Source organism: Drosophila navojoa, chromosome 2 (assembly GCF_054131105.1).
Source record: "Drosophila navojoa isolate 15081-1374.11 chromosome 2, UAZ_NAV_1.0, whole genome shotgun sequence".
NCBI lineage: Eukaryota > Metazoa > Arthropoda > Insecta > Diptera > Drosophilidae > Drosophila > Drosophila navojoa.
In genome coordinates this window covers 24,798,670-24,823,639 of record NC_142890.1, presented here as the reverse complement: position 1 = coordinate 24,823,639, position 24,970 = coordinate 24,798,670, and the positions used below count along the sequence as shown (strand labels likewise).

General features: G+C 40.9%; 1 protein-coding gene across 17 annotated transcripts in view; it reads right to left on the bottom strand.

Moving 5' to 3' along the window:
- Nucleotides 1–24,970, bottom strand: part of scrib (scribble planar cell polarity protein) — a 73,029-nt gene that overhangs the window by 8,040 nt on the left and 40,019 nt on the right. For 11 of the 17 annotated variants that reach the window (XR_016197077.1, XR_016197078.1, XR_016197076.1 and 8 more), the window contains 13 exons: nt 24,669–24,953; nt 19,948–20,058; nt 19,170–19,349; nt 18,912–18,941; nt 17,919–18,077; nt 17,597–17,810; nt 17,444–17,532; nt 17,096–17,383; nt 16,713–17,024; nt 11,362–12,750; nt 10,792–11,115; nt 7,252–7,384; nt 6,181–6,481 (listed from right to left, as the gene is read on the bottom strand). Coding sequence is in view for 2 of the 17 variants with exons in the window: in XM_089261898.1 (XP_089118024.1) it covers nt 6,181–6,481; nt 7,252–7,384; nt 10,792–11,115; nt 11,362–12,750; nt 16,713–17,024; nt 17,096–17,383; nt 17,444–17,532; nt 17,597–17,810; nt 17,919–18,077; nt 18,912–18,941; nt 19,170–19,349; nt 19,948–20,058; nt 24,669–24,953 (3,815 nt within the window). In the remaining 15 variants the exon portion in view is untranslated. The remainder of the gene's footprint in view (nt 1–6,180; nt 6,482–7,251; nt 7,385–10,791; nt 11,116–11,361; nt 12,751–16,712; nt 17,025–17,095; nt 17,384–17,443; nt 17,533–17,596; nt 17,811–17,918; nt 18,078–18,911; nt 18,942–19,169; nt 19,350–19,947; nt 20,059–24,668; nt 24,954–24,970) is intronic. The other 6 variants (XR_016197082.1, XR_016197093.1, XR_016197087.1 and 3 more) reach the window with 6 other exon arrangements.

The following is a 24,970-nucleotide window of genomic DNA, read 5'->3' as shown; positions in this document are numbered from 1 at the left end:
CGTCATGTACATACTATAAAGTATTTAAGCGAGCTGAACTTTTGCAATTGACAGATTTATGTGCACAATGCTCGCACAACTCTCACAATGCGCTTTGAATTCACTTGATTTTCTGTTTTTGTTTTCGTATTGTACTTGCAGTTGGAGTTTGACATAAGTTAAATACATAGCAAATATGTTAACAATAACCCAATACCGATTTGTGATTGTTGTGCGTTAGATTATTATATGCTTAAAAATAGTGGATGAGAAACTGCAATTGATTTAAATTAATTATATTTTCCTTTTATTTGTAGACATTTTTCCATTATGATGAGGAGGAACAAAGATTACATACATACATACATTTATAAGATATATGACACATGTTGATCAGTAAATTCATTGGCAATGTTGTGAGCATAAATAGTATTGTTTATATTGATGACGATGCATTGATACATTGATATTCGTGTGTGTGTGTGTATGTGTGTGTGTAGTTTATTTAATATATGGCTTGAGTGCAGATTGTTTTTTGTACATATACATTCATATAAATATTTATAAAATATATAAAAAATTTAACGTTGACAACAACAACGCAATCGATTTCATAAACTTAACGTACATGCGTTTTGCTGGAACATGTTTCAAGGAGTTTCGCATGGAATTGTGAGTGCTACATAAACTAAGTATTGTAAGGACTTTATCTCCACAAGGCTTTCATAACATTCAGCATTCTCTTTAAGGAATTTGTCACTTTCTATTTAGTATTTCTTTTAACGAATGCTACTCCCACTGAACAATTGAACACGCAAACATAACTAAATCGAGTCGGGCATTACCCGTACCATATCTAACTAGGCACTTGTCTCTCTTCTTCTTTTCGCTGTGAACTAAACGCGCAAAGAGCATAATAATTAGCCTTCTCCTCCTCCCCCTGCTACTTCTATAAAAATCATTAATTTTGCTTTCGTATTTTCTCCACTTGTTCTATCAAATATAAAATGCGTCTAGTTGTAGTAGTAAAAAAATATGTTAATAACGTGGCCCCGAGCGCTAAGAGCGGTCACTGAGTCAGTGAGTGGGCGTGTCCTGTATGTATGTGTTTGTGTGTGTGTGTGTGTGTGCTCTAGAAACGCTGCAGGTGAGTAATTGTGAGTGTCGTAGAGCAGTGTAAAAGCATTTCAAGTGCTGGCAGAGTGTGCAACGCTGCGCTGCAGTTTTCGTATGAGAAAGAATTTTGGAGCGATTAAAAATATGTATATAGTACGTATGGCTTGTAAACAGTTCGTAAAAACAAAACGATAAAAACTCAACATTAACACTATGCTTATTAAGTGATGCTGCGATATAAAGTATATTAGAGTCCGTTGATTTACGTAGTCATTCACATTGTCTAGGAATAGTGTATCAAAATGTTCTGCATATAACAAAGTGTGTTGATAATTATTTAGGATAGAGTTAGTTGGATTTTCGTTTTAGATAGTAACTTAATTTAGTCAAAGTCTCTCGCATAGAAAGTTTTTATAAATATATAGGTGTATAGGCTACGTATCTATATAGTTAGATATCAGAGCTTAGTCAATAATCGTGTCCCATTCTCATAAATGTAAGAGATAGACTGTGTATGTGTGTGTGTGTGTGTGTTTGGGTGTACTTAGTTAAGTTTTAGCTTCTAAATACTGCTTCAATTTCGTCAAGTGGATTCCTGAAAAAAGTTGGTGAGAAGCAGAAACAGAAAGTTGTTGTGATGTACAATTAAACAGGTGCATTGTTACCGGGCTTGCAGATAGACAAACAAATATGAAAAGCAATTACAAAATAATAATACATTTTTAACTAAATCAGAAAGTTCATCGTGCGAGCAAAAAAATGCTCAGCTGCCTTTGGATTTGTTGCCTTTGGTGTTGGTGTTGCTGTTGCTGTCTCTGTTGCTGTTGCTGCTGCTGCTGCTGCTGTTGCTGTTGGCGAGTTGTCTCGCGCTTATTCTTTATCGCATCATGTTATCGTGGTTTTTCCAAGTTTAATTAATATTTATGCGCCAAAAGCAACAAGCAAAATGTACAAAAAACAAACAAAAACAAAAGAAGAGAAGAAAAAACAATCGAAAATCTGCCACAGAGTAAAATAATAAGCAGAAAAAAAAAATAAAAACAACGGCAACAACAACAATAATTGTATTCGCCGAAGCTGAGCAAATGAAATAGCTAGCCACTAGCGCGCACACACAGACAAACAGAGATTTAAAGAGCATCATTAACGCCCTCATTTTAGCTTAAGGTCAAATTATGCTTTTATATCAGAAGACACACAGATACAAATGCAGACTCACAGACAACTAAACGTTCATTTGCATATGCGCCACGGTGCGCTGCGGTCCATTTGTGGACCGAACGTAGCGCCAACGCCATAAAATATAAATTAATTTATGCGTAATCAACAAAACATAAATATTTTCATCTGCATAAAAACACAAAAGCGGCCCAAGAAGCTGCGCTCGGTCACAAACCTACGTACACAAATGTAAATAAATAAATAAATAAATATATATATATATATATATATATATATATATATATATATATATATATATATATATATATATATATATATATAAATATAAAAAGCTACAAAGAAAACAAAACATATACTAAAGCTGACCAATTGTCTTGATGGCGCGATCGATTCAAGGGCAACCGCTGCGCCAAACCGCCAAACCACCAAAAACCAATTGAAAGCGAGAGTGAGGGAGTCAATAGCCAGCCGCGGGCGAGCGGTTAGCTAAAGCATTTAAGTGTCTGGCGTCGGCGGCAACGGCGGCGGCGGCAGCATCGGCAGATCAACTAGAAATAGTTCATAAATTATCAAACTATAAATTAGCCGATTAATGCACTAATAATATTTCGATTGCGTTTTGCCGCCATCAGCGGCGACGCGGACGTACACGCCGACGCCGGCGTTGACGTCGAATTTGTCGCCACGGAAGCTAGATAAGAATTTATAAACACGGATCTGGCCGAGCCTTTGTGCTACACAATTTTTATAGATTTAAACGAGTTTAATTTGAATACAATAAATACAAATACAAATCGAATTGAGAACATTGCGTTGCCGGCTAATTTGCTTTGCCTTTAGTGGCCATACAATATATATACATATCTATATAAATATTTTTGTCGTAGTCTTCTTTATTTTTATTTTTATGCCAGCGATGAAATGTAAATTTATGCGCAAGAAAAAAATAAAGGAAAAAAAAAAAAACAAGACTAATAGAATTTCTTGCTGGGAAATTTTTAAATAGGTTATTAACATGTTTATCTTCTTTTCTTCGTTATGAGTTCCAAGGCCGAGCAGTGCCAACATAATAACATACATTTAAATTTATGCAAATTTCGGGCTGTAAGCCATTTGGTCAGTCGGCTCGGCCGGTTCGGGTTTCGGTTTCTGATGCTGCGCAAAATTTGGTCTCAAGGTTGTCATTGATTTGCTAATCAGCTACAGAGGCCGTCTTGTAATATAAACGAGATTCAAAGAGATAACTTGTTTGGCTTTTTGTTTTTGTGTTTTGTTTTAGAGAATTAATTAACATGATTATTAGCACTTCGCGCATCTTAAATAGAATTTAAATTAAGAAATGTTTTACATTTTGTTTGTGCTTTGTCAATGAAAAAGGAGACGATTTTCTTTTCTTTCCCGCCGATGTTTTTCCGACCCTCGCATAATCAAATGCACATATAGGGACTCTTTGTTTTGCTATTGTTTATAAGATATATTTTCATAGCAACCTCAAACCACTCGACCCACTCTGCATACATCTAATTCGTTAACTCCCGACGGACAGCGGGACACAGCGACAGCTGATTGCCCTCTGGGCTGAGGGGCTCCAATGTCTGGCGACTTGATATGGGTGCCACTAAATGATATCTCGCGTTGTCATTCGCTCATATGCATGCTACGACGAGACCAGTTGACAATGGCGGGCGTATGCAACGTTCTCAAAGTCTTTGTAACAGTTGGAGAAAGGCCTTACGTATATAAAAAAAAAAAAAATGTAGATATACATATTATATATGAAGATATAAATTTGCTTTACACTATTACTTGATATAATTTATATACATACATATATATATAATTTATATGCACTTAATACAAGCGTAAATTTTTAGTCATTTACATACTTCGGCATAAAAAAGTATTCATTATCATCTCAAAACTAGTTAACGTCTCTCTCCCATGTGCTCAAGAGAGCGACCTGATCAGCATTTAGTTATGAAGTGTTTATCTTTTATCAATTGCCCATTTACGTCCATATGTATTTTGATAGGGTATTTAGATATTTGTGCGTTTTGCCAAAGAAATTTTCAGGCGTTTATTGCTATTTGTTTTGCGCCCTTCTTTCAACAACGTAGTGTGTATAAAATTGTATTAAATTACATTGTTGTTGCTCATTACATAATGCTGCCGGAGTCAACAACTTGAAACGAACCCGCCACAGGCGACGGCAGTCTACATTTAGCGTACGTACTGCCTGATAAACATGCAAAGGTATGTCAGCCACGTGGACAGACAGTGGAGGACAAAGAAATTTAATAACAACTGCTTGAAGGCTGCCAGAAGCTACGGCCGGGAATGAGCATGACATCAGTAGTCGCTCCCAGTTCTCGTTTGGCATGCATTAGCGGAAACAAATATACGGAAATGTACTCTACACACACAAATTTACAGCTAGATGCTGTTGGCGAGCAAATCACTAGAGAAAGAAAGCGAAAGAGAGAGAGAGAGAGAGAGACAAAAAATTTGTACATATAATTACCAAATCCGTGAAAAGGACCTTCTTCATATACCGTATATTATACATTTTCATTTTCAGGCTGAGCTGCTCATAATATTCAGCTTGAAGAGAGCATGTCCTTTGACACGAGAGAACATTTTAAAGATTTTTAGGCGGGGATTTGGAATACGTTGCGCCTACACAAGTTTCTAGGATGCTTTGCAAGAGCTTAAATCAACGCGTTGGTTACATTATGACTAGCTGGAATGTGGCTTGCGTACGCAGCACCCACGCCCCGACCTTTCGCCAGTTTCCCATTTGACATTTGCGATGCGTCGGATGGCCGCGTGGGAGGCGCAGCGCAATTTGCGGCTTGTTTGAATGATGAAGTTAACCAATTGTAAAAACAGCTGGCATTGGTCCGGCGGGAATCGAATTTGTTTGCTCAGTGCACGCTGCCAGTGGAGCAGCTCAGGAGCGCGGCATGGGCGAACGTCGCGTATACGCAATGTAAAATGAACGCGGTACTGCGAGAGAGAAATTTAATAGCTGGCAGTCGTCGTAGCACATTCGAGCTCTTTATAGATAATGCAGAGTTATGCGCCACTCGACGAATTTATTAAAATCTAACTTGCTTTTCCTCTCACTGTCGCCCTTTCTCGCTGCGTTGGATGCTTCAAAAATATGCGGCAAGGGGCCAAACATGCTGTTAAGTGGAAAAACGCCTCTGAGGCGCTGCTGCGATTTATGAGTCCAGACAACGCTTAAGTGCTACTTAAAACTTAAACTGCTTAGGGTGCATCATGCCCGCCCTGCTTTGCGAAGTGCTGTATGTATACGTACGTACTCTAGACATAAACATGAAAATACATACACATAGGGATTACTTAAATAACTATAGTAGATGCTTCGAGCACACTCTACGTTTCGATGATGATGATCAGCTCCATCAAATGGCTGGATGTGTTTGGCATGTGGAGTGAAATAGATAAGCTACTAGTGTATACATGTAAATAACTGTATGTGTGTATGTGTGTGTAATAGAGTATGCTTAAGGATAATTTAATTAAAGAGCAACATAAATAAAAGCATCATTGCACCCGCACCAGCACCAAACCAAAAGGCAGCAGCAGAGGATAGATAACGTTACCAATGAAACCTAAAACTTAAAATGCAGCAAAATTATCAATAAACAAATGCACAAACACCGTAGAATATAATAACTAGTATGTGTTGAAATGTTTATATGTGAAACTTTGTTGCGGTGTATATATGTGTGAGTGTGTGTGTGTGTGAATCATTATCATAATTATATATTGTGGTTTGACCAATTGTAGACGTGTCTGTGCATTGAAATGTAACATAAAATGCAAAAAGAACGCAAGCACCAATAATCCAATAAGACTTTGCCATCAAGCACTCACCTAATGTCCTCCGCATCATCGAACTGCGCCCTGACAACGTTGTCAACGACGTCCTTGCGAATGCTCTTGTTCTCTCTGTCATAATCATCAGCTTGGCCATCGGCGTCGTCATTGTCATCGCTGCTGCTGTCAGCGTTAGCCGATTGCTTATCAGCATGCCGGGCGGCGTCCTTGTCAATGTTGTCATTGGCGGCATCTAATAATCTGGATTTCTTATCACGACTGAGTGTTGCAATTTTCCTTTCCTCTTCCTGGCGCAACTTTTCGACTTCATCCTTTGACAGGAATGAAAAAACTTTCTCTGCAATTCATAGTAAGCAAGCAAAACCCATTAAATGAAACGCACTTAAATGTCATCCTTCAATTCAAGCCATCCTTCCATTAGCCAAACATTTAAGAAAAAATATTCTACAACGCCTGCTTCAGTTGCTTTAATCCACGCGAGGAATCGCGCACATCAAAAGCAAGAGCTGAAGCCTTGCAACCGGCTAATTCTCGGAACGGCTCCCTCTCGCAGCTTTTTCCTTTGTCATGTAAATGCCTGCAAAACTCGCATCTCGCCATCTTTTCTAATTATTAAAGCCAATGAACGGAAACCTGACAAGGATTGCCAGCACCGAGATACGGAAAGCAAACCGCATGTTCAGCGCACGCTTATACTATTAAATGGCTTCAGTTTAAGCTTTGGGAATCTCTCTAACGCGAATTAATGCAAAAAAAAAGTGTAATACTTTGATACCCCCAAAGAATATTGTAAATAGGAAAGCAGTTTTATAGTTTCGAATGAGTGGATTATAAACGGAGAACTAGACTTCAGCATTTAGCAATGTCTCGAATTGGCTTGAAAATCTTAAAAAAAAATGAATGTAAATGCAAAATGATTTTTTGTTGCTAATGACTGAGAACAGAGCTAGAACAAGCTAATGCGATTCTCTCTCTCTCTCTGCCAAGGACTGCCTCTAGAAATTTATGCTGCTCCCCTTCCTCTCAGTCGAGCTCTTTCGAAAATTACTTTTGTTTTTCATCTTAAGGTATCTTTTCTTTTTTGGGGAAATATTCGTTTGAACCAACCTGTTTTTTGTGTGGGCTTGTGTTGATCCTCCATAGCAGATTCAAAGAATCGTTTTTTGTCGGATACCGATTTAGGCACTTTTGTGGGCGTGGGTGAGAGCACGGCTGGCACATTCTCGGCCGTAGGTGTTAACTGGAAAAATGCAAAGTCTTTTGTTAGCAAGTCAACGAAAAAAACAAAAAAAAAAAACAAACAAAAAATAATAATAATAAAATAAAAATGGAACTTTAAACAACAAAGCAAAAAATCAATAAAAGTTAAAAAAAAAGTCTGCAAGTTGAGCTTAGTCGCGTTTCGTGTCTATATAATTTTTACGACTTTGGAAAAACTGCAGTTTCCGAAGTGATGGTCAAAGAAACCCAAACGACCATAAACCAAATTGATGGCTCCGCACAAGTTTATTAAAAAGCACGCGGAGCGATGAAGTAGCATTTGTTTGCCAGATACGTCAGCAAGCAGCAAGGAGAGCGCGGCAGGAGGACTGGCTGTAGTAGCAGCAGCAGCCAGCGTTTCAATCATAAAGTGGCCAACCGTGTTGTTGTCCCGGGGCGGACTGGGTAAAGGATCAAAGCATTGTTTTTCGCCCCAAGCCTTATAATTTACGGGGTCGGGGACACAAATTACAGCTGGGGCAGTTGGCTTGGGGCCGAACAAGAGCAGAGTGCAGGCAGGGGCAGGACAGGGTCAGGCCATTTATCATCCAAAGTCGTGTACTGTCGGTTTTATGCTTTCATGCAATTTCTTCGTTTTAGGCAATCTGAGAAGCCCAATGCCAGTGGGGCAGAGAGCTCATGTGTGTGTGTGTGTGTGTGGGCGACTGCTGTAACGACGACAAAGTCATTAAACGGCAGTGTAGAAAGAGCAAGAGCAAAAGCCAGCGTTTAACTGCACAAATTGCAACCTTATCCCATGGTTCGTATAGCACATACGCACACACACACACACACACATACCAGCACAGTTACACAGTAACGAATGCAACAACAGCCCCACAATAGCCAACACACAAGGCCAGGCTCATAAATAAAGGAGGCGACCATGCGACCAACTAACGACAAGTGCATGGAAAAACGATATCAGCCAACAAATCCACCCTCTGCTCAAGCCCATAAAGACAAGTCAAGTACACTACTTTATATATAGAAAAGCCATCAGCCAGCAGGCAGCAGACAGCAGGCAGCCAACCGGCTAGTATCAAGGATCCAGTTGAGCTGTATTTTTAGCAGAGAGAAATTAATTTCGTATCGAATTTTTCGATTTTCAATTAAAACTCAATACTTGTGCCAAGGGATGAAGTAAGAGGAAAATCATCAGCAGAAGCAGCAGGAGCAGAAGCAGCAGCAGCAGCAGGAGCAGCAGCTCTCTTTTAGCCTGTGCCTTGATGCTCCTCCTTGGCAGCCTGAACGACAGGCGGGCTAATAGAAACCCATTGAGCCATGAAAGTGTTGAGAATATGGCTATTGGGAGCTCAGCTCCAGTAGCTGGTGCAGCCAGAGCGGCCAGCGCATTAAAAGCCAATAAGCTCTAGAATGATTCAGACGCAGCCCTTGTTGCGTCAGCTCTCTTCCGCTTACATGGCTCTGTGTTTGATATGCGTTAGTGTGTTATTGTGTTAGTCTTATCATCGATACCCAGATACCGCTTATCTCTCACAGCAATTAACAGTGTCGCGTGATAAGATAAGATTGCAAGTTGGCACAGAGAGATGCCACCAAATGCGACGCATCGCTCGAAACGGCAAATCAGTGGAACGCCAAGCGCCAACGAGTGCGGCACGCTTGGGGCGTGGCCTGCATGTGAACGCAGTTGGGTTTCGTTAGCCAATGTGGCAAGCGGTGGAAGCCAGCTAAGCTACTCATAGCGAATTATCTTTTCGATAAGCTTGGCTGTGATATATCATGGTAACTGACGATAGGGACAACACAAAATGAAAGATATTTTCCACATATCGAATTACAACAGAATCGTTTATTCAAGATACGTATTTTTAAAAAATATTCAACTTGTTTCATCGTTTTGTTAGTCAAAATAAATTATCATTAAAGTCAACTTAAGAGCTCTATGGAAGAATTAACTATATAAATGGTAAAATTGTAAAAATTGCATTTGTATTTGTATTTCTTTTTTTCGTGATTTGTCTGGCTCTGCTGTGTGTATGTGTGTGCATAGCTGTCTCTGGGCATTAGCTTCAATATTCTCATTGGTTTTCTACTCGCAAAGTTGTGAAAGGAGAAGAGAAATGTATCCACTTGCTGTCCTGCGGGGCGGGAGGCACAAACTTTAGCGCTTTAAGCAACGAACTGTTTCAATCAACGTCAAATTAAACTGAACGCAAAGCGAGCAGTGAAAGGGAGATAAATAGATAGAATCGAGCAAGTCGGGGGGCAAACATGTTGATTGTGGTCCTCAGGGACAGGTGAGGAGCGCACATTCAACTTCCACTGTTCATTGACCGTCTGTGGTGCAATTTGTGTGGGGCGTAGGGGAACCTTCTGCTAAAGTCAACAAAAAGTCGCATCTAATTAGCAATACAGATGCGTTGCATGTGGCCGATGATTTGTAGTATGTGTCAGATTGCAGTGGACGCAGTGGCTGCAGTGGCTCCTCCCGATTGCTTGACGGGCGCCGGCAATCAATCAAATATAAATATTGAAAGCTATTGCTATTGCAGCGTCTGCACTGTGCTGCTCAATTTGCTGTTGCCTTTTTAATGGATGGCTAGAGAGGTGTTGGGTTTTAATTAAAACGCAAGAGCGACTACTGGGGAGGCGGGCGGCAGGTGGTGGGGACTTGAGTTGAGTTACACAATTTAGGTAGTTAGCTTGGCAGCACTTAAGCAGCGTCGCCAGCTTGACCCAGAAAGCAACAGGCACACGGTAGATGCCAGACGACAGGCGGCAGAGGTAGCTAACTCAAGTGGACATCGCGCCAGGAGGCGGCTACACGGTCGTCTCCTTGCCGGTCGGTGTTGAGGGCGTTTTGGGCGTGCCAGGCGGCGTTGTTAACAGCTGTGGCTGCGACAGTGAGCGTATCTTGAAATTACCCATGCCGCGCAGACCGTGCGGCTTCTGAGCCACCGGAGGAGGCGGTGCTGTGCGCAATTTACTCGGTTTTTGCGGACGTTTCGGGGGCAAGGGCGGCGGCGTGGGCGACTTGGAGGCCCGACAATTCAGGGAGGTATCGCTGCTGCGACGAGAGTCAAAGAACGCTGTATTGCTGTAAATGGCCTCCTCTTCGATTGTCGAATAGATCTCCTCGGCTGTCTCATAGTAGCTACTGTAGGGTGCACCGACCGCAGCGGTGGTTTTCGTCCGCAGCGACGAATTGGACGAGTTAATGGAGAAGGAGCTGTTCGTGCCCAGCGACGAATTCGATATATCAACGCGAGCTGTGGTCATGTTCTGGTAATTGCTATTGGAGTCGGGGCTGACCAGAAATTCCGAGAACGTTGGAAATTTCATTGTGGCATAGGAGGGTGATTTGACCGTCGGCTCGGCGGCCGTGGTCGATGATGAGACAGCAACACGTGTTTCACTCACCGGTAACGGAGCTGGCGACGAGCCTGTGCTGGCCGCATGCAGATAAAGCGGTCCAGCTGAGCTGGCTAAAAGCACAGCTGATTGCGAGGAGCTGGCGGCAGCTGATACCTGGCGCTGATCGCCCGGCGGCAGCAGCAGCAGGTTAAAAACGGTCTGAGACTGCGGTTGCTGCTGCTGCTGCGACTGCGACTGCGACTGCGAGGCCGCACCGCCCAGTCTAAGCTTATTGGGCTGCTGCGGCTGCGGCAGGCTGGCATATTGCACGGGCAGTATTTGGGCCGTGGGAAAGATTTCGGTGGGCGACGCGGGCCCCAAGAGCAGCGGCTGCGGCGCGGCATCCATGTAGTTATTGTTAGCATTGGCAATGGGAAAATAAGATGTTGTTGCGTTAGTAGCGACAGCGATTAGTGGCGGCTCATGCAAATGATGTGAGTGCTGGGCGGACATTGTGGGCGGGTCGGCGTTGGTTGGTGTTGGTGGCGATGGCATTGATGTCGGTATTGGTGGTGGTGGAGGTAGTGGCAGGCTGTCAATGTCAGTATCGGAACTATCTAGGAATGGATTGTTTACCGCATAGTTGTTGTTGTTGTTGCCGCCAGCTATGGGTATGGGCGGAGCCGGATCGTGAGGGGCACGCAGCTGATTTCTCATCTCGTTTTCGCGCAACAGAAAGTCGCGGTGCTGCTCTGGCGTCACCAATATGTTGTCCGGCGAGTTCTCGTGCACGAAATCATGTGGGCGTAGCTGTGCCGGCGGCAGAGCCTCCATATAAGCAGATTCCTCTACCATAGGTGACGGGAGCCTGGGCAACGGCGACTTGGGCATTGTGGCATAGTTCACTGGCGGCGGCGGGGGGCTTTCACGAGGCCGGGGCGCCTTGCTGGCCAGGCGCACGGGCAGCTTGGCCACCTGATGTATGGTATTGGTGCTGGCATCGTGCTCGAACACCGCAAAGTCACCCTGACCCACATCGGTGGCCTGGAACGTCTCCAGGGCGACGTTGCGCACCAAATCGGCCTTCTTGAGCTGCGGCTTGGGCAGCGTGGGTGGCGGCACTTTGGGCCGTGTGCCCGTCAAGTTCTCTGTCGACTTGGATATGACCGTGCTAGGTGTACTACGTCCACTGGATGGCGACTGCTCGAGCAGATCCTCGTTGGATCGCGCGCCACCAAAGAAAAATTGATTGCGCGGCGAACGGGGCGACATACTGATTGCCTTGGCGATTTGCGTATATTCATCGTCTTCACTGGGGTGCGCCTGGCGGAAGGGGTTCTCGCGATCCAGCTCACCTTCTGGGGGATCGGGCGATGTGGCACGCGAGACATGCTGCAGCTTTGGAGACTCGACCTCCCGAATTCGTGCAACGGTCGGCACAATGGGCGGCAAGGGATCTGGACGGCGCTCTAGAGTGGAGCTGGCCGAGGAACTGGGACTAGTGGCGCGGAGGATACCCTTGCGAGGCATGCGACTGCTGATCTTCGAGCGGGTGTCCTGCTCCGAGTCATAGGCACGCGTGAATCGATCGGGTGTGCGAGACCGCGAGCGCTCATAGTCGGACTTAGAGCGCTCGTCGCCACTCAGATCAAAGCTCACGGACTTCCGATGGCCTCCAGCATACTCGGGCGTGCTGCGTCCCGAACGGGACGGCTTGTACGGCCGACAATCGCTCTCCGAGTCGCTGGTGTAGCGGCCGCGCGGACGCTCAAAGCAATCAGAGTCGGTGTCCGCGTATGAAGGTGGCGACTGCAAGTCGACGGGCGGCGAGGACTCCTCTTCCTCGGCAATGGCATCATCGTCCTCATCGTCGTCGTCGATGATGTAGACGGGCTCGGCTTTTTTGGGCGTTGTGGGCGCTGGTGTGGGCTCTTGTTGTTGACTCTCCTCCTGGGACTCCAGCATTTTCTGATATGAGTAACGCGCTCCGGGTGCCAGTCGTTCCGGTGTCTGTGTGCCGCGCTGCTATTGGATTTTGGATTTTTTGGTTTTTTATTTAGTTTTGAGTTCTGTTTGTTCATTTGGCTGGATGGTTGCAGCCGAAACTGCTTCCCTCACACACAAGCATGGAACACAAATTGCAATGTGCGAAGTTAATTGAGTGCGTTTGGGTGTATGTTTCGTGGCTGTTGGTGTGTGACTGTTGTGGGTGTTGATGGTGGTTGTGCACATGATGATGCATATTTGGTGCTGCGACGAGAACGATGTTTTCCCAACGCTTACGTACACGTGTACTGGTACTGGTACAGGTACCGGCTCGCCAGCATTTTGTTAGCCAATTAGCAATGTCGCTGTCTGATGATGAGGTGCATTTGCGTTGCTCTGGCCAATTTGCTTGATGGATGGAATGAGCTGCACATTGCTTGATGCAGCGTACTGAAAACCGAGTGTACAGCGAGGCGAAACAGAGACAAGGACAGTTAACAGGAACGAAAGAAAACAATGAGAGAACTCACAATGAAAACAAAAATGGACAAAATATGATAGCTGCGTCTAGCAATCAGTCTAAGCGCTTTCAGTCCACTCTCAATGGAACTGCATTTCATTTTGTGAACCAACATACTACATAATTCCTTTCCCGCTCTTCATGATAGATAGCCCCGTAATAATATGCTGGCACGATTATAACATTAAGATTTCATTTATTGACATCAAAAATGCACACTCCATTATTCTATTAATCTAGCCGTATGTGTCATTTAGACCAACAGTAACTGACAAAACAATGAAAATGAATATACAACCAAAAGATCAAATCAATAGCGAAATGCCTAAAAACATCAAATATCTTAGTTAATTAACTATTAACAAATTGGTTTCCAATAGCTGTAACATAATACATACGTAAGATCCTAGACGTACGTGAAAATTGATTAACACTCAAATAGTATAATGTATTTTTGGCTTTAGTTTTTTCTTTTTTTTTTTTTGAATTTTTTTGTTTGCTTATTCATCAAAGTTGTGGGTCGTATGATATTTATCAATTAGTACTATTTAGTTGAGTATTTGGACCGTTTTTTGTGCCTGTCGCACAGTGATATACATTGTGTATACACACATATATATATATCAATAATATACAATAATAGACAGTGTGTCATATACAAATACAGATACATACGACTCCTTAAACAGTGAACTTCAATACATTAACAGTATGTGAATACTGGACGCCGCAAAATGGCGGCACAGGAATTATTAATAATTAGTTTATTTGCATTTTAAATAGGCCTTTTCATTACTCAATTAACAGGAGGGAATTTATGGAGTTGCCTCTTTTCTTACGTAGTATACCTTTGCAGAGTATTTATTTTATTTAATTTGGGAAATGCTTCATTGGAAATTTTAATGCAAATGCTGCCGTCATAATAATTATTTACACTTTTGATTTTCAATGGAATTAATTGTTCATCAGATTTGTAGAGAATTATAGATAAATTAAAGTTTATTTGTAAATCGAAATTCTCCATAATTTCACATTGATCTCTGCAAAAATATTTAATTTTCGGCGAGCCGAAATTTTAACTTTCCTAAGGTTTACAATTCACAGTGAGTCCTTTAGACATTCATATAGTTAGAGAGCTAGTCGGTGAGGGACTTTTGAAACCATTGGCTTTGATGAGTGCATTCAGTATTCTTAGGATTCAATATCGAGTGAGCCTTCTGTCTCACGTATAGAGATAGACGTAACTAGTAACTCTTTGCCCATTGAACACGACAAGGCTTAGAATTTAAATGGCATTTGAGTCAGAGCGAATTAGCCATGCTGTTGCCTGTATTCTCATTTAATGGCTTTCTACTTTATAAGTTCCTGTACTTTAAACTAAATACTCAGTCTTATGGTGGGAAACATCCGATTGTTAAGAAATGCGCTGCAATGATATCTACGCAAATCGCCAAGAAAAATGCGGAACGCAAGAAAAAAAACGCGAGGAAAACGTAAAGTATAATAAAAAGAAATGGATAAAAAACGGAAAAACAATATGTTGAAAAGCAGCGAACGGCGCGCATGTCATTGAGAGCAATAAAATGGAAGAACGAGAAGAAGATAAGAGAAACATTTTAATGGAAATTCCTTTCAGCAGATTTTGAATTACTTATATATAGATATAGATATATCTATATATAAGTATATATGTATATATTTATATAGAGAGAGGTATAAGTATTTGTATACACATTTATTATACGTGCCATCTATGCATAATATTATTTCTGTTCTCTTTGCCTACTACTGCCAATGCAAATTCAAATATTACTGGATTTAAGGTAAAATGGCATCCAGCAATAATAGCAACAATAACAACAGCAACAAAGAATACTAAGAACAACAACAGCAAAAACAACAACAACAACAACAACACCGTCAACAGGAAGAACAGTCATACAAAATAACAATGCCGCCCATGCCCAAGTAGCAGCCATCCAAAAGGTAACAATAAAGGCGCAAACAGAAATTGATATAAAATGTAAGTAGCATAAATAAAAGAACGGCAACAACAACAACAACAATCGCAATAGCAACAACAACAACAACAATAACAGTGAAGCAGGCAAAACGAACGTAACTTGGTCTGCTACCAGGTTCTTACGAATATCCTAATAAATAATAAATCGTGTGCTGCCATTTCAATAAATGTGGGCCATGTGGTCCCAGCCCCAATTCCCTAGCCTGGACCCAAACGGGGGAGAGAGACAGAGATATACGATATACTGTTATATAGGGGCTGGCTTCGTTCGCATGCAACTGATCACTATGCACTCCTACTCCCCAAGGTATCGATAAGTATGATTAAATAGTACAATATCGTATTAAATCAAAAATATAGCAAACAATATAAATGACATACAACACGATTTATAATGAATACACATGAGAGAGTCTTATGCTTGATTTCGCCAAGAGTCTTATTTTATGGATATTTTCTTTATAGTCATATTAAGAATCAGAATTTGATAACGTTTCCGATTCCAAATTAACTCTAAGCAAAGATTTGTTTTTCTTTTCATGACATCTCCTTTTAAATCTTTAAGAACTCTAGCGTATATCTCTAAGACCTCATTGTAAAAATCTAAGTTATTAGTGGGAATAATGAAGAATAAGCATCAGATTTGTATATAAGTTTTAAGGTTGATCAAAATATTAAATTATTTTATTTCATTTTTCCAAAAAAATAAATTTTTGTTTTTTTTTTTAATAAATATTGAACTACCTATTGACTCTCAAATGGCTATCGAGATTTTATCTCGTTAGACAATTATAATAATAATATTTCCATACACAAATCTAAATTATGAAATTTGACACATTTATTTATTTATTTTTTTTTTTTTCAACATTCTCTACGAGCTGAATATCAAATGCAAATACGAAACGGAAAAACAAATCACAATGTGGCTCAGAAAGTGTGTTATCAATGCGATGCGTTATGAATTTTGATTAGCTGGAGTGTTATTTGGAATGAAATGAGTTAAGTTGAGGTACGACTTGCATAAATTCTAAACATATTATTAAATGTAAAACACGGAACAGGCACAGTTAATAACAGACTCATCCACACCGTCATGTATGTATATCTTAAAGGTCAGACGTTAGGAGAGTTATGGAAGACAACAAACAAGCAACGAAAAAAAACATATATATGTGTATACGTATATATAAATAAGTAAGGGTGAATAATTTTTGGGTTTTGTTGGTGTTTATGCTCGAGTTTGTTGAATGCGCAGCAGTCACTAGCGCTCGTGTGTGTTAAGTGTTGCAGAGTTAAATCAAAAGGACAGACGCATGTTGAAAAGATTTTAAACAATTGTAACGCACTCACGCACACACATAAGTATATAAGGACGTATAAGAAAGTACACACACACATTTAGATAGACAGACAAGTCAAAGTAAGTTAGCGAAAGACGTGCGTTTAAATACATACCTGTTGTTGTTGCTGCTTTGGCTGCTGACTTGAATTGGCTTGTGTCTGAGTCTGAGTCTGAATCTGGGACTGGGGCTGACTCTGATTCTGTGCAGCAGCAACGGGTGCAGTGGCCGCGGCAGCGGTCGCCGACTCCGCTGGCAGCAGCGTCAGAGGTGCGGGCGTTGTGGGTGTGGTTGGATTTGTATCGAGCGTGTGCTTCGATATAACAACAGTCGTCGTCTTTTGTATTTTGTCCTGCTCATGATGCTCTGATGGTGATTTCGGCGGTACAGTGGTGAAGGCGTCCGCAGCGCGCACAATTTCCAGCACCTAATTTAGTTTAAGCACGACAAGTTGAAAGCGCGTGGCCAGCCAGCTAAAGGTCAAGGATGTTCACTTACCTTCTCCCGGGTGCTCTTCTCCTGGCCAATTGTTGCCACCTGCGTCTGCGGCTGCGGCTGCGGCTGCTGGGCCTGTTCTGCGTGAATGAGCGCCACGGTCTGCGCGGCAACTGTATCGGGCTGCCCCACATCTGCGCTCATCATCGAGCCAGCGGGTGGCGTCGGTGTTGTACGTATCGGCGATGGCGACCCATGCACCAGGGCAGCGGCTGCTGCTAAGCCTGTTTGGCTGGTGGGCTCCGGCATGGCAGCCATGTCTGGCTGCTGTGACGCGAACACATCGAAATCCTGTAAGGGGGAGTAGGGCTTAAAGGGTGCTGCCACTGGACAGGTTAATTTAGAGCTCACCTGTCGCAGACGCTCCTCCTCGTCGTGATCTAAGCTGGAAATGCTCTGACTTTGACTAAGCTCCGAGCCCGTCTCTGAAGCCCGAGAGCCTGCAAGGGAGAAATTTGGGTGAATTCTACTATCGATGGACCCTACGATTGGTGGTTTACTCACCTTGACGACTGCCACCGCTGCAGGATGTCGACGAGTTGAAGCCGGTGCTCATGCCGCCTGCCTGACCAATGGAATGCATTAAACTCGATTTGTCGTAGCCCTTACAGACGACCAATTTAATTTCATTGCCAGCATTGCGCAAAACATTAACTGCATCTTGATGCGAGGCGCCCAGCAGCGAATGGCCATTGACCTCCAGCAAACGCATGCCCACCTGGGGGGTAAGAATAAGTTGAGAATAAAGTTTTATTCAGTTCCCATCAATTGAATTTAATGAGCTCTCGCTGCTGTGCCCAACTGTCAAAGAGAGCCCAGTCATTACCTTAAGCCTTCCATCGCGTCGTGCTGCTCCCACCGAGTTTATTTTAGACACGAAGACGCCCTCGTCGGACGGATCCAGTGGATTACCGCGCTGTCCATTCAAGCCGCCCTTAATGTGCATGCCCAAGCGCTCACCTTCGGCCTTGGCAAGTAAAATTTCCTGCGATTTTCAGCAACGGCAAAATAAACAATGGCATAAAAATTAGCATTGGCTTTGTTTGGGTGCTCAACAATTACAAATAGGAGCGCAGAGACTAAGGCAAAGCAATTCAGTTGATAATGGCTCGTAGCAAGGCTGTGCAAACTTTTCCAGCGGAGGAGCAGGGCAGTCAAAGGATGAACAGTCCTGCCACTCGAAGTTTACAGATTTTTCACATCAGCGAACAGCAAACTTATATTCTCTACTCTTTCTTAAATTATGCAAATCGGTGTCTCATTAACTTTGCTTTCCCATTTTGCTAAACTTAATAAGAATTACTTTACACATCATCTAATGGCGATTTCAAGTATACTTTTATCTGTACAAACTTAGATCTATTAGCGTTTTTATAAAGCGCGGCTAAAATCATATATATATATATACCATATCATCGTATATTGGAATTAAAAATCTATATTTTCTAGCAACTAACTATAATTTTAGCATAGAATAATCTAATCTGATTTTTACAAATATTTTATACTCTAAAAGCAATATCTTATAATAGATGTAGTTTTTATATTTTAGAATGATAAATACAAATATATAATAAACTCTACTAGAGAATCAAATAAATGAAATTAAAAATAAAACAAAGACTAGTTAACTTCATATATCATCTAACTAAAAGCGTTATATATAAAACTATAATATGATCCAAGTACAAATGATCAAAAATGAGAAATTTAGGTGTGCTCGGCTTTATCTAGATTAATTTTCAGTTGTGTGCATGTTTCAAAATAATCGTTAGCATTTCCAATTGTTGACTGAGGGTTGAGCATTGAAATATCTTACCTCTGTGTTTATATAAACTACTTCTATGTGCTTTGCATCGTAATGTTTTTTTATAAGCATTCATAGAGCATAGATAAAAGAGAAGTATAAATAGGTTTTTCGTATTGACTTAAAGCTTTCAAATTTGGATTTTTACAATAATAATCAGCACTATTTATATATATATTTACAGCATAAACTAATAAATAGCGTGGAAGCCAACTGAATACGAAAGTGGTCTATAATAATATACCTATGGGGTTTTCGTCTTAGGCTTACCTGGAAACCTGCTGGCAGCGGATCATGTTGTATGGTGAGTTTGATCTCATCTCCGGGCTTCAGCAGCTCCATAACAGCATCTTGGTGCGTGGCCTTCGAGACGTCTGCCTCGTTTACTTTCAATATGCGATCGCCCATGCGCAGTTTGCCGCATTTCGATGCAATGCCACCGGGCACAATCTGGGAGTGGAACGAATAGATATTTTTAGCGAGCATCTAAATAGTTTATTCTGTCTGCCTAACTGATTGACAATCAAGGTTGATGGTTTCAAAAGTCTTAGCAGAGAATTAATAATTTACAGCTAGTCTTCTGTCTTCTAATTTCTAGATTTTGAGGAACTTTCGTTTTTTTTTTACAAGCCACCTCAGCAGTTGGCACCCATAGTTCAAAGAGCAAAAGTTACATTTTTAACAAAGTCCCTACATTACAAATTATTGAATAGCTTTCACATATAATTAGTGACATTCGGTTCGAGGAACGAGCGGTGCACACTGACGTTTCAAATTGGAGGCAAAACTTCGTCCGGCCAGAGAGCTGGGTACCATGCGCCAGTGAGTGTTTGTATGTGTGTGCTTTGAGTTCAGCAGAGCCCGCGGTTCATTTAATTGCTTGTAAAGATGCCGGCACTCGCTGTGAACTAATTGTGCAGTTCATTTGCAACCGCAAGTTGTGGCACGTCAATTGCTCTAATTTGAAAAGTTTGTCCCCAGTTTATAGGAACGCCAGCCCCGCCGCGCTGCAATTCGGCTTTCGGTTTTCACTTTTCGTTTGACTTACATGTGAAATAAATATGCCCGGTTCGCGTGTACCGAATGGCACACAGGAGTGATCCGTGCCGCCGATGATGCTGAAGCCGAGCGAGCCTTGATTCTTGGGCAGCACCACTTCCTACAGAGACAACGAGATGCGATATAAGTGTTTGTTGCGGCTGGCAAAGGTGTGCATAAGACTAAACAAATATAATACATAGCTACTAAATACATATTTGGGTGTTCTATCTGAAACGTGAACAGCACGTGGCGAAGGGTGCTTATGTGGATGGCCTCATTTATGAGTGTGATTGTGTGCAAAATTGTTGGTAATATTTCCATGAACAAATTTCAAATCTCACGTTAATATAAATGACAGAGCTTAGAAATAGAATTATATATAGCAAGAGACAGACACAGACAGGATAGAGATAGAGACAAAGACACCAGGTTAACACCAAATCAAAACAAAAAGCCATGCAATTAACGCAACTCAACCAAACCAAACACAAACCATAGATATTAGACATAATTCAAACTAAGATGCTATGCATTTATAACAGCTTCAGTGCATATCAAATGGGATTCAATAAGTTAAAATAATTATTTGGCATGTCGGCAAAGCCCCTGGTTTGCGGTTAAGTTTCAATCTAAATCCGTAGACGGAACATGTGTATATACGTTTGCATATGCCAAACACAAGCTGCAACTTGTTTAAAAGTACTTTGAGCTGCCTGCGGTGTACCATACACGATTTAAAATTCAAAACACGACACGACAAACACATGCACACGCCCACGCCCGCGCACACACACACGCGCACACTCACACACTCTTATACTGTAAGTCTTTTATTAAACTGTCAAAGTATAATTTCAGTTTTACATTCATTAGCCGAGCGCAGACGACATGCATCAACACAAACAACTTTTCTTCTGCAGAAATAAACTGTATCTCAGATTGCTTAACTTGGCCATAACTTTTGGCAATTCACTAAAGCAAATTGGACTCTTTATTTGGGAATGAAGTGCCGCAATCGACGCCGTCGGCCAAACGACGTACAGACGACACTGCCAAACTGGCAAGGGCAACTGCCAAGAAGTGAAATGAAAAACAATTAAATATTTTATTTTCACTTCGAGTGCAAGTTGGCTTTGATGCCAGCCATTTGACAGGCGGATGAAAGATAAACCTTACAAGTTTTGTTCAAGGGCCGACAATGACACCGCCCGCCCACCTAGTGCATTCTGGGCGGATCCTTACATGTCTGTCCTGTCGTCCTGTCATTCAGCTCTGCTGCACTAAACGCACTTTTCGTGTATCTCCTTGCTTCGGCAATGCAATATTTAAAGGACTCTGTCTGCATAGAGCTTGTTCAGCTTAGTTATTCATGTAGCCAGCGGTTGAGCAGCATCTAACACAATTGCACCAATTTGTATCTGTTCAACTGGGCTTTAAACGATTGCCCTCAAGGGGCTGTTGCTCTGCGGTTTAAGTGGATGTTAAGCATATGTAAGTGCTATAAGCAGAATTGTTTTCGTAATAGCCAAGCAAGGATACTTGAAAATCCGATTTCTTTTAACTAGAAACAATTTAATTTGAATCGAATTCTGTTGCACAGTGTACTTTAAATCAGTTCTATTCTTATCTCAGTCTTACAAATAGACTGACTAGCGCTTTCGATATATTTTCCATTTGTTGTTTTTAATTTCATTGTATAGAGTTATCTAATCTCTGACCAGCTGAAGTACTTAGGAAATCTATTAATTATTGATGTTCATGTCAGCTTTCATCTGATATCTCTATCAAGATCTGAAGCACATTATGGAATTTAGAATTATTGTTGAAATGATGTGAGAGGTAAATGCTTTGATTCCTTTGCTGCTAATGCTTCCAGATTTAAACCCGTTTCACATCTTAGTTACAGTTGTATTTGTGAACAGAGAGAGGTCTGACTTCTAACGAAAAGTAACGCATAGTATTATAGACAATCGCATGAATCCGAATTATATTTATCATTTGATTATAAATTACTAAAATTATAATAATTTATTTTATTATACTCGCATTTAGACTGCGATAAAAATTTCAGTTAATTTAAATAATAGATTCTTAAATACATAAAAAAGTTAATGGTCTTGGCCAGTTTGTTAGTATATAGCAAATCAATAGGATTTTAATTAAAAACACCCAAATCTAATTGAATAAATAAATCATAAATTGCATGCACCATTGACCAACTGAAAATCCTTGGCGATTTTACCGATAACAATATTAATGGGTTGTTATGGAATACCATTAAACAGCAATAACGAAACTACGAAAAAAAAAACTACTTTTTTATTTAAATTAGTTCGATGTGCGTGTTTTGCATAATGCTTTGCATTTCAATTACAGTTATTCAATCATGTGCATTGGAAAACGCATAGTTCAAACGCTTCAGCATGGGAATTTGACGGATTCTTGGATCTATGATGGAGCGTTCGCAGTGCATCTCAAGCGAAGAGAAGTTTTCTTTCGATCAAATCATTTCGTTTGCAAAAACGCACAAATCATTTTATTTACAATGTATATTCATATAGGTTTTATATAGGTGCTTAACGGCTATACAAATAGGATGAGGGCCAAATAAAAAAAAAAAAAAGAGAATAGAGCCAATTACATTCGTATACAATAAAATTAAAAGGTGTTTTGGTGGCTGTATGTGTATGTGGGTGAGTGTGTGTGTGTTTGTGGATGTGTGTGTGTTTGTGGATGTGTATGTGTTTATGGTGTGCAAAAGTATGTGAAAAGAAGCTCTCATCCTTGTTGTTGATTGCGTGTGCAATGAGCAGCTTAATGATGCCCCATGGGGCGCCTCCACAAATGGCGCTACACGAACATGTCTCAAAATTTCCGCTGCGTTCGGGAGAGTTTCGAGCCATTCAATACGCAGAGTTTATCGTGTACAAATATATATGTATATAGATATATAAATGTATATACAGCTGCGAAAAATAAAATAGCACCACTTGCATATTCAGAGTTTGAGGAGTTCTCCTGGACACATTTATCAATGTATTGATGTAATTTTTTCACTCAGATAAGCAGAAATGAATTAGTTATTACGGCAAAAAAGAATTATTACAAAAATATTCATAGTTTTTATATAATTCAAAAAATTCTCAAAAAAGCCGAAAAAATGCCGAAAAAAATAATAGCACCACTACTACTTTTCGAGTGAAAACCTGTATTTTTAGCAGAGTTACATATCTTCAAAAGCACTTATTGATGAGATTTGTTGTTTATATATCTATTTTAATTAAAAAATTTACAAAATTTGTACAAATTTTCAAAAAATGGGTCATGGAAAGTATTGCACCCCCGAACAACGCAATCTAATCAAAAAGTTGATTTCGGGTCGAAATTTTCACAGGAAAGTTGGTCGTTTGATGGGTTATTCACATAAAAAGATCCACCATGCATTAATCCATAAAAAAAATGGTGAAAAATGCGGACAGCGTTGAGTTCTGACCTAGCAACAGATGACTTGACTCATTCGCGTGAGTAAAAAAGATCCTTTTAAGTCGGCTACTCAACTGAAAAAGGACCTAAACATATCAGCAATAGACCAAACAGTACGGAAATACTTAAAACATTACGATTTAAATGCTTTCCGTTCAAGAAAAGTACCATATTTGAATAGAAAACACATTTCTAAACGGATGGCATTGGCAAAGGATCACAAATATTGGTCTGCGAAGGAATAGAGCAACATTCTTTGGCTTGATGAAAGTAAGATGATAATGTTTGGTGGAAAGAGATCGCGGTCCAACGTTAGAAGTCCACAGAACTTGCAATTCAACCCTAGACGTACAACAAAAACCATTAAAAGCGGAGGATCAAATGTAAGGGTATGGTGTTGCTTTTTGTACTATGGTGTAGGCCCAATTCATTGGATCAAAACCATAACTGACCGACATTTTTATGTTGATATATTGGAATAAGTGATGCTGGATACAATATACCACTAAAATGGGTCTTCCAGCAAGACAATGACCCCAAAAACACCGGAAGGAAAGCGAAGGAATGGTTCCAGGAGAACTCAATCGACTAACCTGCACAGCCGGCGGACCTAAATCTAATCGAAAATTTGTGGGCAGATGACAGAAAATAGTTTCTGAATGTTATACAAGCAATGCAAAAAAGTTTTGGGAAGTCATTCAGGAGTCCTGAGCTAAAATTCCCTTTAAACGATGTCAGGACTTGGTTGAATCCATGTCTTGGCGTTGAGCAGCCCTAATTTCTAACAAAGGCAAATTAAATAAATGCTAAACTTAAGGGAGTATATTTATTTTCATTTGTCATTAACTATAAATAAAAAGTTTTTACTCATTTTAATTTTTTAAATAATTTTTAGCGCAAAATGAAAAAGTGGTGCTATTATTTTTTTCGACATTTTTTCGGCTTTTTTGAGAATTTTTTGAATTATATAAAAACTATGAATATTTTTGTAATAATTCTTTTTTGCCGTAATAACTAATTCATTTCTGCTTATCTGAGTGAAAAAATTACATCAATACATTGATAAATGTGTCCAGGAGAACTCCTCAAACTTTGAATATGCAAGTGGTGCTATTTTATTTTTCGCAGCTGTATATGTACATTTGACAACTTTGGTATATGTTTTGTTGGCATTTTTCTAATATTTGGATTGTTTTTTTTTTTGTTTTTTTGCGTTTAGTGTATGCGTGATGTTGTGATAGTCACCTCACTGATCAATGGCTCCGCCAGCTGATTGTCGGTGATGCGCGTCATCACAGTTTCCGTGAATGTGGACTTGGTGATGGTCTCGGTGACGCGACCTATCTCGGTGGGCGCGGCTGGGAACATGGGCAAATCTGGTTGCGGTTTGTTAACATTCACGGTGACAGCGCTGACGCCCACCTCGTTGGGCCGTGCCACATGCACCTGGTGCTGACTGCCGCCGCTGAGAAAATGTGCCGGAATCATCGCCTGAAAATCATCGCTGGTCAACGGCCGGAGTGATGAGGGCTGCTCGTTGTCGTAGA